Here is a 12,860-nt window from a genome sequence, read left to right on the forward strand (position 1 = left end):
GTAACCCATTTAATTCAGGAGTACCAACTTGTTGAGATACAAATACGCAGGGGTTCTGTTTTTCCAGTAACTGTGCCAACTGTGTTCTGTCGATTGCAGTTTCCCCCTGGAAGTGGGCTCTGATGACAAAGTGGCGGAGGATAGAATTCCATGAGGGAGGGACCTAGTTTTATCTCATGTTCCACCTTCTCCTGGCACTTTTAATATAGGTAGGGCCAGACATACAGTAGGAACTCAGTAACATTTTCATTGACTGAAACCATTTCAAGCCTCTTCAAACACTCGTTCAGATTTACCTTGCCTGCCAGCCACTGTGAATTATTTTGTTTCCTCTATATCCCATCCCTTTTTCTGCCCCTGGCTCACAGTGCCCCTGCCTACTCCGGACCACCTGATAAACTCCTCTGATCTTTTGAGATCCAGTCCCCGTGCCAGTTCTCCCAAACCAAGTGCTCCTTTGGGGCTCCCATAACACTGTTTTTACACCGGGTTGACTGCTTTTGCTTTGTGGGTGCTGGGTTTAATGTGTATGCCTTGGGAGGCTGTGATGCGTTCAGGGTAGGGGCCCTCTCTGGATCCAGTTGGCACCCCCAGAGCCTATCGCAGCACCTGGTTCTGAGCAGCTCTCAGTAAATGTTGAGTGATAAGGATGTAGAGTGGTCGTGATGACTTTGACATTGAATAGAGAGCAGCTCTATATTTGATCTTAAAATTAATCAGTATATCCTGAGCAGACTATACTAGACACTGTTTTTGTTTGACTTTTAGCTCTATCACCCAATATTTTCGAGCCTCCATTTTTTTCATCTGTTAAATGAAAATACTCCTAGATTCAATGAAGATTAAATGAGGTAATATAGGTAGCCTGCCTAATCTGGCGCCTGCCACCCAGCTGACCTTAATATATAGTAGTTTTATGATTATAGTCCCTAAAGATCTGTGTTATGATCAGAACTGCATTTGAAGAGAAAAGAGCCAGGGGCGCCTGGGTGGCTCAGTTAAGCATCTGCCTTGGTCAGATCATGATCTGACCAAGCTCAGGTCATGATCCCAGGGGCTTGGAATTGAGCCCGGCATCGGGCTCCCTGCTCAGTGGGGGAGTCTTCTTCTCTTTCTCCCTCTGGCCCTTCCCCTACTCCTGCTCTCTCTCTCTAATCTTTTTTTTTTTTTTAGAGTCATATACATTCCATTTACTTTTTTTAAAGATTTTATTTATTTGACAGAGACACAGCGAGAGAGGGAATACAAGCAGTGGGAGTGGGAGAGGGTTCAGAAGCAGGCTTCCTTCCGAGCAGGGAGCCTGATGCGCAGCTCGATCCCAAGACCTGGAATCATGACCTGAGCCGAAGGCAGACGCTTAACAACTGAGCCACCCAGGCGCCCCTACATTCCATTTACTCTTTCAGAAGACAGTGAAGTATTCCCACTCTTAAGACTAATCCCTGACAAAAATAGTTAGCATTTCTAAAATATTTTGGTGCTAAAACAGGTGTGCTTCCACTTGTCTGGAAAATTCACTTATGTGAAATCTTTTTTTTTTTTAATAGTGCAGTTCATTTCCATTTTATTTTTTCTGGCTCAAAGTGTTTCTTTTATTTATTCAAAGTCAAAAGGAAAAAAGACATCCAAGAACTACAAAGGAGTAGTTTTAAGTGATTTATGCTTGATTTTTAAATGCAACATAGGTGTTTATACATAATTTAAAACTCAAAGCATGCTTATACAATCATGTGCAATTTTAAAATTTAATAACTCTGGATGAATACATGATGGAAACAGTCCATGGCACCTGCAAATATCGCTTACGGAATAGCATGCAGCCCAGTGCTCTCAGTTTGGATAGTACAGCCGTATTTCATAAAGCCTTGCTTTGTCTGATTTTCTCCATGTGGTTGATAATGGTCTGCAGTTGCTGGTAAGTGATTTTGTAAATTTCATTTATAATCCTGGCCCTACAATTACTTAAGTACTGTTTCAGGCAAGTGGAAGTATACTGCACCAACCAAGCACCTTCCAAGTCGCTAACATAACCAACTGCCATAGGGGTAGAGTGTCGATACCATTTGCTTCTGCACTGGGATGATGGCCCACCCCCACACCAGGGAGAATGCTACGTCTAACAGTAGAAGTTTAATCTTAAAGTGAACTAGACTGACCTCAATTCCAGATATGCCTCAAAAGAAAAATTCCCATCCAGCCTCCTTTTAGAGGGTACTTTAGGTGGCACTGGGCTAGCGGGGAGGGGTAGGGAAAGCATGGCTTGGAATCACACCTGGGAGCAATCCTGTTCTGGTCTTCACTCGCTGTGTGACCCGGGCAAGCAACTTGGTGTCTCTGAGACTCCAAGATGCTGACAGATGGGGAGACCACCACTGTCCTCGCCAGACTGTGGTGCGGGCTATGAAACTGCTGCCCCCGGACAGACATAGGAGCCAAGGAACACTGCTGACAGGACAGGGATGCATGTGACACAGAGCGAGCGGAACATGTCACCCACAGCAGCGGAAGGCACAGCTTGCCTGTGCCCGTGGGAAGAAGTACATGGAAAATCCATTTGTTACATTTTGCCAGCCTCATGTTTGCAAAGCAGGGCACTCCTCTATATGTATGAGTCCACATTTCCCCAAAACCTGTCATGGGGACATCTGCATCCTTTTCTGGCTCCTCCCCTCCCCCAATTCTCAAGGTGATGTAGAAAAAAGGAAACGTGCCAGGTGCCAGCCACCAGAGACCAAGTGGCCAGGAATCGACCAGCGCAGCAGCCCTGCACCCTCCCACACACTCCCCGCCACCCCCCCCCGCCCCCGCCTGACCCAGGCACCCGGACTGTGATGGATGGTGTACAGTCAGCGGGAGCTGGACAAATGCACAGCACCTCGTTTTGTTTTAAGCCAGAGGGAAAATGTACTGGGAAGAGGCCATGGAAAAAAGTCCGGTAAGCCCACACCTAGAGGACACAGCTGGGGAAATAAATTAGCTATTTCTATCGCATGTCTACCCGCAGAACAGGCCTCCATCTAAATCTCTTCTCCTTCCAGCAGCTCAGAGGCAGCACCGGGCTCCCCGAGTGCCATTTCCACAGACAGGCTCCTCTCCAGGTTCTCCAGCTCCTGGCGCACCTCTTCAATGAAGCTGCCATCCTCGTACTCGTCGGGGGCCTCCCTGGGCCCCAGGCTCTCTCCATCTTCAGCTCGGCCCCCAGGGAAGGCCGGCTTGCACACATACACCAGGCTGTGGCTGGGGAGAGACCGGGGCTGGGCTCAGCCGAGGGCCTGGCTCCACACCGTGGGGGAGGGGTGACGCGGGGCCCTCAACACCGGGGAGGCCTGCGCCCGAAATAAGGCCCCTCGCTTTGAGCTCACCCTCACACCTCCTCTAATACCTCAACGGAGTCTTCAGTTCCCGTCCACACTGTACCTTAAAAAAGATGGCTGAGGGAGGGTCACTTTTCCAGGGGCGGCCCCCCCACCTCCAGGAGAGGCCTGTCTTCCGGTGAGACTCTCTGGGGCAGGCCTTGAGCACTGCGGGGCCTGAGAGTTTACGGCAGTGTGTGGTCCCTCTCAGCTGCCTGCCCATCTGGGCCTCCACGTGGCAGCAGCCCCTGACTGTCACATCTACTGCACCTGTGGGCAGCCCCTGGCCTCGTGAGACAGGGCCGGGGAGTCCTCTGTGTCTGCCCAGCCACCCTGGATTCTGCTGGGCGGTGGGGGGAAGGTGAGTAGTGACTACAGGGAGGCCACACCTCAGATGCTTCATGGTCTCTCAGCAGCTTAGGACACTATTAGCAGTGCCCAATTTGGGGGCCCTCTCTCCCAGTTTCCCTTCTACCTCTGTGCCTTCTCAGTCACCTCTTCCAGCTCTTCCTCAGTCTGTCCTTCACTGTGAAGGGCCTGGGTTCCCACCTCAGCTCCCAGCTCTTCTGCCTCCACACCCTCTCCCTGGGTCACCTCCTCATGAGGCTTCAACCACCACGCAGATGAGCTCCAAATCCGTACCCCCAGCCACACCTTCTCCTGAGCCCCAGACCGACAGTCACTGACTGATGTGAGACTCGGCCTCTGGATGACCCAAGGACACCTCCACTTAAACCTACCCTAAACTAAATCCACACCACCCCTCTGCTCCTGAGATCCCACTGGGTGGCACCTCATCTGCTCTCGACCTCTGATAGGGAGGGCAGGCGGGGCCTCACCTGTGGGGCTGGCAGAGAAGGCCACTGGCACACGGGCATCGGTCCAAAGCTCCGTCAGGCTCTAACTCCCAGGTGATGAGGTCCAGAAGCCGGCTGGCGGGGTCATGGCACAGCTCACCCTCCACAGGCAGGGGTGTGCACACAGGAAACAGCAGACCTGGGGCCAAGCGGACAGTCATCCCTGCGTGCCCAGCATCGAGCGGGGGGGGCACCACGGAAGGGAGCAGAGAAATGGGGGACAGCCCGACATTCCCCCCTCAACCGCAAAGTGGAGATTAGAACTGTAGAGGTGGGATGAGAAGAAACAAGGGCAGGAAGGGCCCAGGAGGGCTGGAGCACTTAGGGAGGACTGCGCGGAGACGAGGGCCTATACTGGGTTTTGAAGCCAAAAGTCGGGAGGAATCAAGAGCCTAAGAAAGGCACTCAAGGCTGGGACAGAGCGCCAATGAAGGCCTGGGGTTGGGCGTGGTGGGAAAGGCTGGGAGCCCTGGAGACAGAAGGCGGACAGAGAAGCTGCAGCTGGCCGAGGCCTTGAAAGGCAGACTGAGGAGCCAGAACAGAGCAACAGCGTTGCGAGAGCTGACCTGGGGAAAATGGCTTGGGACAGCAGGGAGCAGGTGGACTGAGGGCTGCAGAGGCTGAGCTGGGGAGGCAGCAGCTAAGGGAGAGATTTTCAGAAACCCGGCAGGAGGGGGAAGTGCCTGAGCAACCTCACCCGGGAGGGGCAGTGAGAATGGAATGGGAATAGAAGGGGGCCGTCCTCAGGACAGAGCACGGAGCCAGGTGCTACCTTCGGGGCCTGGGGAATGAGCTGGAGGGTAGAGAGGGGTTGTTCAAATCCCACCCATCTGGGGGTGTTCCTCCTGCCCTGAGCTCATGCACCCTGAAGGAATTTAACTTTTCTAGGTGTCAACAGGGGACCGAGAGCGAGAGAGAGATGGTGGTCCACTCCAGGTGGGGGCCTGCCTCAGGCAGAGGTTGTGGGGCTGGGACACACCCTGAGCGAGCATCTGAGGGCCCGCCCAGGCGGTGGGACCCTGAAAAGGGTGTGTCTGGCATGGATGGGGCCCCCAGGAAGCTTCATGTGGTGGAGCGTGGGACAGGGCTTGCCCCATATTCAGCGCAGGGCCCACCCACCTCTCTGGAAGGCGCAGCACAGCCCAGGCTGACAGTCCCTCTGCTTGTCACAGATGGTCCCGTTGCCGCCTTTGGAGGCTGTTTTGGTGCAGTGACCCCAGACGCACAGCTGGTCTCCACAGCACTCACTGTCCCGGGTACAGAGCTGCAGAGAGGTGGGCAAACGCGAGCATGCCGGCTCACGCACTTGAGAGGACCCAGCCTACCCCGCTCCTAGCCCTGAAAGCCTGAAGATGCCACAGGTGTGTTAAGCACGCGCTCTCATCACCCTGGGCGAGGGGGGCGACGGGGGGCATGGGGGGCAACTGCCGAGGTCTTGGTTTGTGGGGCTTTCAGGGGAAGGCAGGGGGCAGAGATGGGAGATGTGAGGGGTTGGAACACTGGGAAAGTGGCACCTGAGGGGAGTCCTGTATCTGGGTCTTCCTAGGCAACTTGAGATTTTGCAAAGGACGCAGTGTGTCCTGTAGTTTCCCCCACAGGCTTGGGCCTTGGCTCCTTTCTATTAGCTCCCTAGGTCAGGACGGAAGGTGGCTTCTGGCCCACAGAGGCAGGAAGCAGCTGGATTCTGAGAGCTAATCCAAGGTCCAACCCGGAAGCCTTATGGATGGCGAGGGCCCGTGGGTGCTGCCGCCGGGAGTGGGCACAACAGCCTGGGACCCTGCAGTCGGGCTCAGACACGGCAGGCGCGAGGGACACCTGCAGTTGCATGACCACAGACGGCACTGACAGGGGATTGAGAAGCCCTCCATTTCCCACACTTGTCATTGTGCTGTGTTACTGTCTTAATCATGAAAAAGGACAAGAGAAGCCAATGAGCCCATATGGCTTTGTCCAAAACAGCTGTTGGGTGGAGGGAGTTTCCGCTTCCCGGGCTTCGTGCTTCTCTATGAAATGTCTACCAGGGCCACACTCTGGCTCCCTCCTGGTCTCCTTCTGCCTTCTCTGGGCGGATCGGGAGAAAGATCTGGAGGGTGGGGGTGGGGCTGCAGCAGTGTCACTGGCTGTATGCCCGGGGACGGGTCTGCCCCAGAGGAAGGGGCAGGTGTGGGGCTGTCTTCCCTCTCTCCCTGTCACCCACGAGGCAGGCAGTGGAGCCAGGGACCATGCGGCGGGTCTGCACACGGCTTCCTAGTCCCTCCAGGAGTCAGCCCAACCGCCCCGCCCCCCGCCACCGCCGGGCATCATGGAGAGGCTCTTCCCAGCATGGCCATGGTTAAGCCCACTGAAGGCTTCCAGAAGCCCAACTGAGAACCATGGGGCTGCCAGCCTTCTCCCCCAGGTCCTCCTCTCTGGGACACAGCCCAGCCCCCACGGCCCCCGCGCTGCAGCCGCAGAGGCCTCTGGGCACACTCACGGTCTGCTGGTCCCGGCAAGGCTGGCAGGTGTACTCGAAGCTGGCAAACTGGCAATACCTGGTGGGCCCGCAGTCCTCGTCGATGATGCACTCCTGCGGAGAGGGAGGGAGCGGCTTCATCAGTGGAAGGCCAGGCAGCGAGCCCGCAGTGCCCTGCAAGGGCAAAGCCCCCCTGCATCCCAGGCCCCGCAGGCTCTGGGGGCTGCAGAAGGGGCTCCAGACCCCCCTCCCTCCAGAGCCCAGTTAGCTCCTGCGGCTCAGTGTCTGCACCCTCCAGGCTGGGCAGGGCTGTCGCCCCCACAGTGCGCCTGGGCGTCTGCCCTCCAGGATGCCGCCCCAGTTCACACAATGGCATCTGTGTGCAGCCCCCCGCCACATATCCAGGGCGGGGAGCGCGGAGACGCAGGGCCGGCTCCAAGCAGAGCAGATGGATTTAATAAAAGAGTAATGAGTTCCAGCCCCAGGGCGGTGGCACAGGAGGAGGCGGAGCCCAGGCTGTTGACCAGGAGGGAAAGGGCCGCAGAGGGCTCCGTGGGGCCCCCTCCTCAGAGTCCTGGGTTCGGGTCCGAGTCCGGCAGGCCAAGGCAGCTGCTAGCTTCCCAAGGGCGGAGGGGTGCGGCTGCCACGGGCGCTGCGGCCCAGGTGCCTTCTCGGGGCTGCCAGCCCATCGGGCTGGAGAAATGGGGGAGAGAGGGAGGCCACGGAGAGGGCTGGTGTTGGGAAGAGTCCCCGTACCCCAAACTAGCCATACCATGTTGGGGGGGCCCTTAGCCTCTCTGGGCCTCCATTTCTAGGTCAGCAACAGGGGAAAGTAATCTCTCCCTGCTGCCTGTCGGGTGGAGTCACGAGGCAGATCGGAGGTGTCGAGCCCTCCCCCCCGGGGGCTGCACCACGCCGGGTCGTCGGTGGTGCATCTTGCCAGGGCCTCAGCATGGCAAGGCGGGGCAGCTCAGCGAGAGGGGCCCTTCCTCGCAAAAGGAGGGGTCAATGCTTGTCCTGTTCCCATACCGGCAACCCGAAAATGCCAGCATGCCTGCCGGAAGGGCTGGGCCAGGGGCAGAGGGCTGCGCCCTCAGGCCGTTTGACCCCAGAGCCCATCATGGCTTGAGAAGTCCACGGTGCAGTAAGGAAGCCGCCAGACCATCACGCCCGCTAGACACACTCAACTCGGCCAGTTCGGCTGGAAGCGTCCAGGTCCAGACACGTCTTCCAAAGCAGAAGAGCAAGAGGATGCATGGGAGCGACGGAGGGAGGGCCCACGGGCTCCGCGGAGCTTCTCTGAATTGGGCCATATCTGCAGGCACTGAGATGTAAACATGAGTACGAAAAAGTCCTTGCCCTCAAGAATTTATAACTCAACTGAAACCAACAACAACAAAAAGGCAATTCAATAGAAGAGACAAAAGACAGGAACAGACCCCTTACGGTAATAGAAACCATTCCGCCTCCTCACACAGAAAAAGATGTTTAACCTCACAAATAATTGACAAAACGCAACTGAGAAGGGCAGGATACCGTGTTTTCACTTAGAATGGACACCACTATAATATCTGCAGTAGGCAGAGAAATGTCCCGCTCCCAAAAAGTCCACATTCGACTCCCTGGAACCTGTGGACGCGTCAGGCTACAAGGTAAGGGGAAATTCAGGTCACAGGTGGAATTCAGGATACTAGTCAGCTGACCTGGTAAGAAGAGAATCCTGAGTATCCAGGTGAGCCCAATGTAATTGTAAGGGGCTCTGAAAATGGGAGGGGGGCAGAAGAGTGTCAGAGTAACACCAGGTGAGAGAGACTCCAGACTGCACTGAGTTTTTGTTTTTGTTTAAGATTAGAGACAGCGAGAGAGCATGAGCATGAGTGGGGGGAGGGGGAGAGAGAGAGAGAATCTCAAGCAGACTCCCAGCAGCGCAGAGCCTGACATGGGGCTCGATCTCACGACCCTGAAATCATGACCGGAGCCGAAACCAAGAGTCAGAGGCTCAACTGACTGAGGCACCCAGGTGCCCCCAGACTTGGCCGGTTTTAAAGATGGGAGGGGGCCACGGGCTAGGAACAATCTCTCCTAGGGCCTCTAGAATGATCGCGGTCCTGCTGACACTGTGATTTCAGATTTCAGCCTGGTGAGACTCGTGTCGGACTTCTGACCTCCAGAACTGTAAGATGACAAATTTGTGTTGTTTTAAAACCACTAAATTTATGGTAGGTTGTTACAGCAGCAATACGAAACGAATACGATATCCAGTATTGGTAGGGATTTGAGGAAATAGGCATTGCCAGATGCTTTGGGGGTAATTAAAATTGAATGAGATGTGTTTTGCAGGCAATTCATCAGTATTTACAAAAAAAAACTTAAATGTGTATCTTCTCTGACCCTGTAATTTCCCTTCCAGGTGACTATCCTCTGAAACACTTGTCCAGACGGGCAAATATCGTTTAAGGCTATACTGTTGCTACATTGTAATCCAGAAATAGTGCAAAGGCCCAACATGAGGGAATGGATGAAATATATGTATGTGGTCACTTCCCAGGGAAATGCCACTGGGCAGACATGAAAAAGAATGAGGTGGTTCTTTACACTGTACTGTTCACAATACCTCAGTAAGTAAACTGAGCAAGTGAAAGACCCACTGAATCCCACTTGTGTAAAGCAGAGTAACTATGTGTGATCTGCGTCTGTGCCCAGCACGGTGCCTGACGTCTAGGGGGCGCACGAGAGTTAAGTGTGGGATGGATGAAACCACTTGTATGCCACTGTAGCAATCAGGCCAACAAAAGGCTGATCATTAGCAAGGATTTGGGAACCAAAGCAAAAATCCACACCTTCCATTAATTTGGCTTCTCATTTCCCAAGAATCCTACAGATTTGGCATTTTCACTGTATGCTTCCTTTTCCAGATCTTAAATTTTAAAAAATAGGCCCTAAGACCCCACAAGCACCAATTCCTGCGAGGCACTGCTATTTACCATTCTCCATAACGAGGAGTGAACATGCATCCTTCGGAATATCTTCCTTCCCCTCATGACAAAGCATTCCCTGCAAAGCTCCAGCGAAGCAATTCAGTTTCTTCTAGGTACGAGAACATTTTTGGCATGGAACCTTGCCAAACACCTTTGAAAAGTTTCGATACGCTAAAAGCCTAGGTTTCCTCCACTGACATGTTTTTGCTAACTACTAGACCTCTGGAACGTAGCTCAGCATGACTTCCCCTGGAGAAAGCCCAGGGCTCTTGTCCTAATCATTGGCCAGACTGTTGTAGATATGACCGCTCGGGAGCCCCTAGGAATGTTCTTTAAGAACTGTCATCACTGGAAAACCTGGAACTCCAAGGTGTGAAGAAACCACAGAGGCCGAAAGAGCATAAACTTTGAATCCTGGTTTTGTCACGTAATAGCTGTGTGACCTTCGGATAAACTGATTCAACCTCTTTTGAAAATGAGGGTGGAGGGTGCCTGGGTGGCTCCGTCGGTTAAGCATCCAACTCTGATTTTGGCTCAGGTCATGATCTCAGGGACGGGAGATGGAGCCCTGGGTCGAGCCTAGCATGGAACCTGCTTAAGATTCTCTCCTTCGCTCTCTGCCCATCCCCCTCCCATCCCGGCTCACTCTTTCTCTCTTAAAAAAAAAAAAGAAATGAGGTTGATAATGGGACCAACTGCACAGGGCTGTTGAGTTAGTGCCCTGTGAACGGTGGCCACAGCACCAGAAAGCCTCACCACACGAAGCACCCCTGCCAGGGGACCAGCTTGTCAGCAGAAGGGCGTCTAAACAGCGGCTGGTGTCTCCACCAGCGGCTCTCTGTCTCTATCCCGGGCAACACTTGGGGATTTCATATCTAGTCCTGACTTATCTCAATCCAGAGGGTGTCAGATCAGTGGGCCGTGGCCTGTACACACAATAGGAGTAAAGTTCCTGGAGCAGAGTGGCCTCTCCTTGTCTGACGACCAGGCTTTCCATATGATAAGCTTGTTAGTTTGGGGTCTCCTCTGAACACTCTCTAATTGCAGGAGACAAGGTCCCACCCTTCCTGGTGTTAGAGACCTGGGGGGCAGGGCAGGTCCTCCCACCGTAAACAGATCAGAGGAGGTGGGGGCTGGGGGGGACATGGGTTGGTGCCTCCCGCGCAGAGCCAGGCCTGGCACTGAGAAATCCAGGATTTTATTCTATTCGGTAGTTCCAGCTTTTCTTACCTGCTCCCATTTAGGCTGATGTTTGAAAGGGGCCTCAGCACCCCGCTGGGCACAGGATGGCTGCTTCCCTATCTAAAGGGCCATGGAGGCTCTGTGCTTGGGGTACCTCTGAGGCCATGAGGACTGGAGGAGGACCCCATGCTACACCAAGGCAAAATTAAAGACACAGCCCAGTGCAGACTGTAGGGGTCGCCTGGGATGAGATGCCAGGCTGAGCGCCCGTCCTGCAGAGCCACACACCCCATGGCGTCTTGACGCAGCCTTGGCATGGCCGCCACTGGGCACACGTTCTCACTGATCCCCCTCAACAGGGTCTTTCGCCCCCACCTCCCAGACGAGGAACTGAGGTGTACCGTGAAGGATCTGCCCTCACCTGGCTTAGAGGGGGAGTCGGGAGTTCAGCCCTAAAGGCAGGCTCTATCTCCTGAGAAGACCATCTTTTCTCTCTTCCTTCAGCACTGCCTAGTCTCCTGTCCCCCGGTCACAGCTTAGCAGAGCCTGCCTGGGACAGGGCCCCAGACCCCACACATCCCCAGGGACAGAAGGCAGGAACACAGGGCCAAGGCCATGGCCCCTGGGCATCAGGGCCTCAGTGTCCCTTACGACCCGGCTTCGGGCCTCCTCGCCAGTCCTGGCCACCCCCTGTCCGTGCTGCTCCTCCCTCCATCCTGCTGGGGAGGTCTGCCCAACAGCCTAGAGCCTAGCCATCAGGACGGAAGCCTTGCAGAGGATCTGGTCTTTGCTGTCTGGAGGAGGAAGGAGCTATATTTAGAAAGCTCTGGCCAGAGGCCCCACAGGGCTCCATGCAGAGGCTGTGTGAGGTGGGGCTGGCAATTTGGCAGGATGCTGGGCCTGGAGACAGCCCTGGTGCTTCAACGCTATCATGAAATAGTGGAAAATGGCAATGGTGCTGTTCTGCATCTTTGATTTTCCAGTTCAGAGTTTATCAGAGGAGGCAGGAGCCCAGGGTAGTGGGGAGAAAACAGCACATGAGCCCTGTCAGGCTTTCCTTAGCATCCATGTGGGGCGAACAGCTCACGGCTTCTCCGTGGCCCTTGTAATGCCACCCTGGGCTTTCTTGAGCCAGCCAGGGGCACTGCCCACGCTCCCTGGGGACGCCGGGCTGTCTCGTTCTCATGAGGCCCCAAGGAGGAGGCCATTTGGGTGGACCCCTCCTGGGCCAGGGCCATCCACGGTGTCCACTCAAGCCCAAGGCTCTGGACAGAACACATGGAATGGAGGCCCAGGGGGCCTCCACCAACCGAAACCCACTCAGAGGGCCCTCAGAGCTTTGCCCACTGCAGCTGGAGGGGAGAGGGCAGCAGTGGATGCCCAGAGAGCACCTACTGTGTGTCTGCACTTGCTTGAGCTCTCGTGGGTTCCCTGGTCCTCACAGTGCCCTGTGAGGTTAGCGCCCACTACGTTATCCCCCAGCGTGTGCTTGGTGCACAGCTGCCATTCACTAGAAGGATAAAGGAAGAATGACAGATGAACCGCTTCTCAATCTCCACTCTGCAGAGAAGGAAACAGAGGCTCAGAGCCCAAGGCCATTGAGGGAGTTTGAGAAGCTAAGATGTAAACCCAAGTCCCTCAGACCACTGTCCCCCCAAGCCAACACTCACTCTCCCCACCACACCTGCTGCCTCCAAATGCCCAGTGTGGGGTGAATTGTACGCCTCAAAACTCATAGGTTGAAGTCCTAACCTCCAGTACCTCAGTGACCCTACTGGATACAGGATTCTTGCAGATGAATTATTTAAGATGAGGATATTAGGGTGGACATGGTGTCCTTATAAAAGGGAAATTTGGACACAGGCACAGGTGGAGGAAGGACGATGTGAACACAGAGCGAAGACAGCCATCTATAAGCCGAGGAGAGAGGCCTGGACGTGTCCTTCCCTCACAGCTCTCAGAAGCAACCAACCCTGCCAACACCTTGATTTTGGACTCCCAGCCTCCAGAGCCCTTAAGAGAATACACATGAGTCATC

General features: G+C 54.7%; 1 protein-coding gene across 2 annotated transcripts in view; it reads right to left on the reverse strand.

The window, feature by feature from the left end:
- Nucleotides 1-1,642: 1,642 nt before the first annotated feature.
- DKK3 (dickkopf WNT signaling pathway inhibitor 3) overlaps nucleotides 1,643-12,860 on the reverse strand; it is a 44,324-nt gene continuing 33,106 nt past the window's right edge. For both annotated transcript variants that reach the window (XM_027581071.2, XM_027581072.2), the window contains exons 5-8: nucleotides 6,684-6,776; nucleotides 5,330-5,474; nucleotides 4,193-4,349; nucleotides 1,643-3,237 (exon numbers count right to left, since the gene is read on the reverse strand). In XM_027581071.2, coding sequence (XP_027436872.1) covers nucleotides 3,018-3,237; nucleotides 4,193-4,349; nucleotides 5,330-5,474; nucleotides 6,684-6,776 — 615 coding nt within the window. In that variant the 3' untranslated portion in view covers nucleotides 1,643-3,017. The remainder of the gene's footprint in view (nucleotides 3,238-4,192; nucleotides 4,350-5,329; nucleotides 5,475-6,683; nucleotides 6,777-12,860) is intronic.

This window comes from Zalophus californianus, chromosome 11, assembly GCF_009762305.2.
Source record: "Zalophus californianus isolate mZalCal1 chromosome 11, mZalCal1.pri.v2, whole genome shotgun sequence".
NCBI lineage: Eukaryota > Metazoa > Chordata > Mammalia > Carnivora > Otariidae > Zalophus > Zalophus californianus.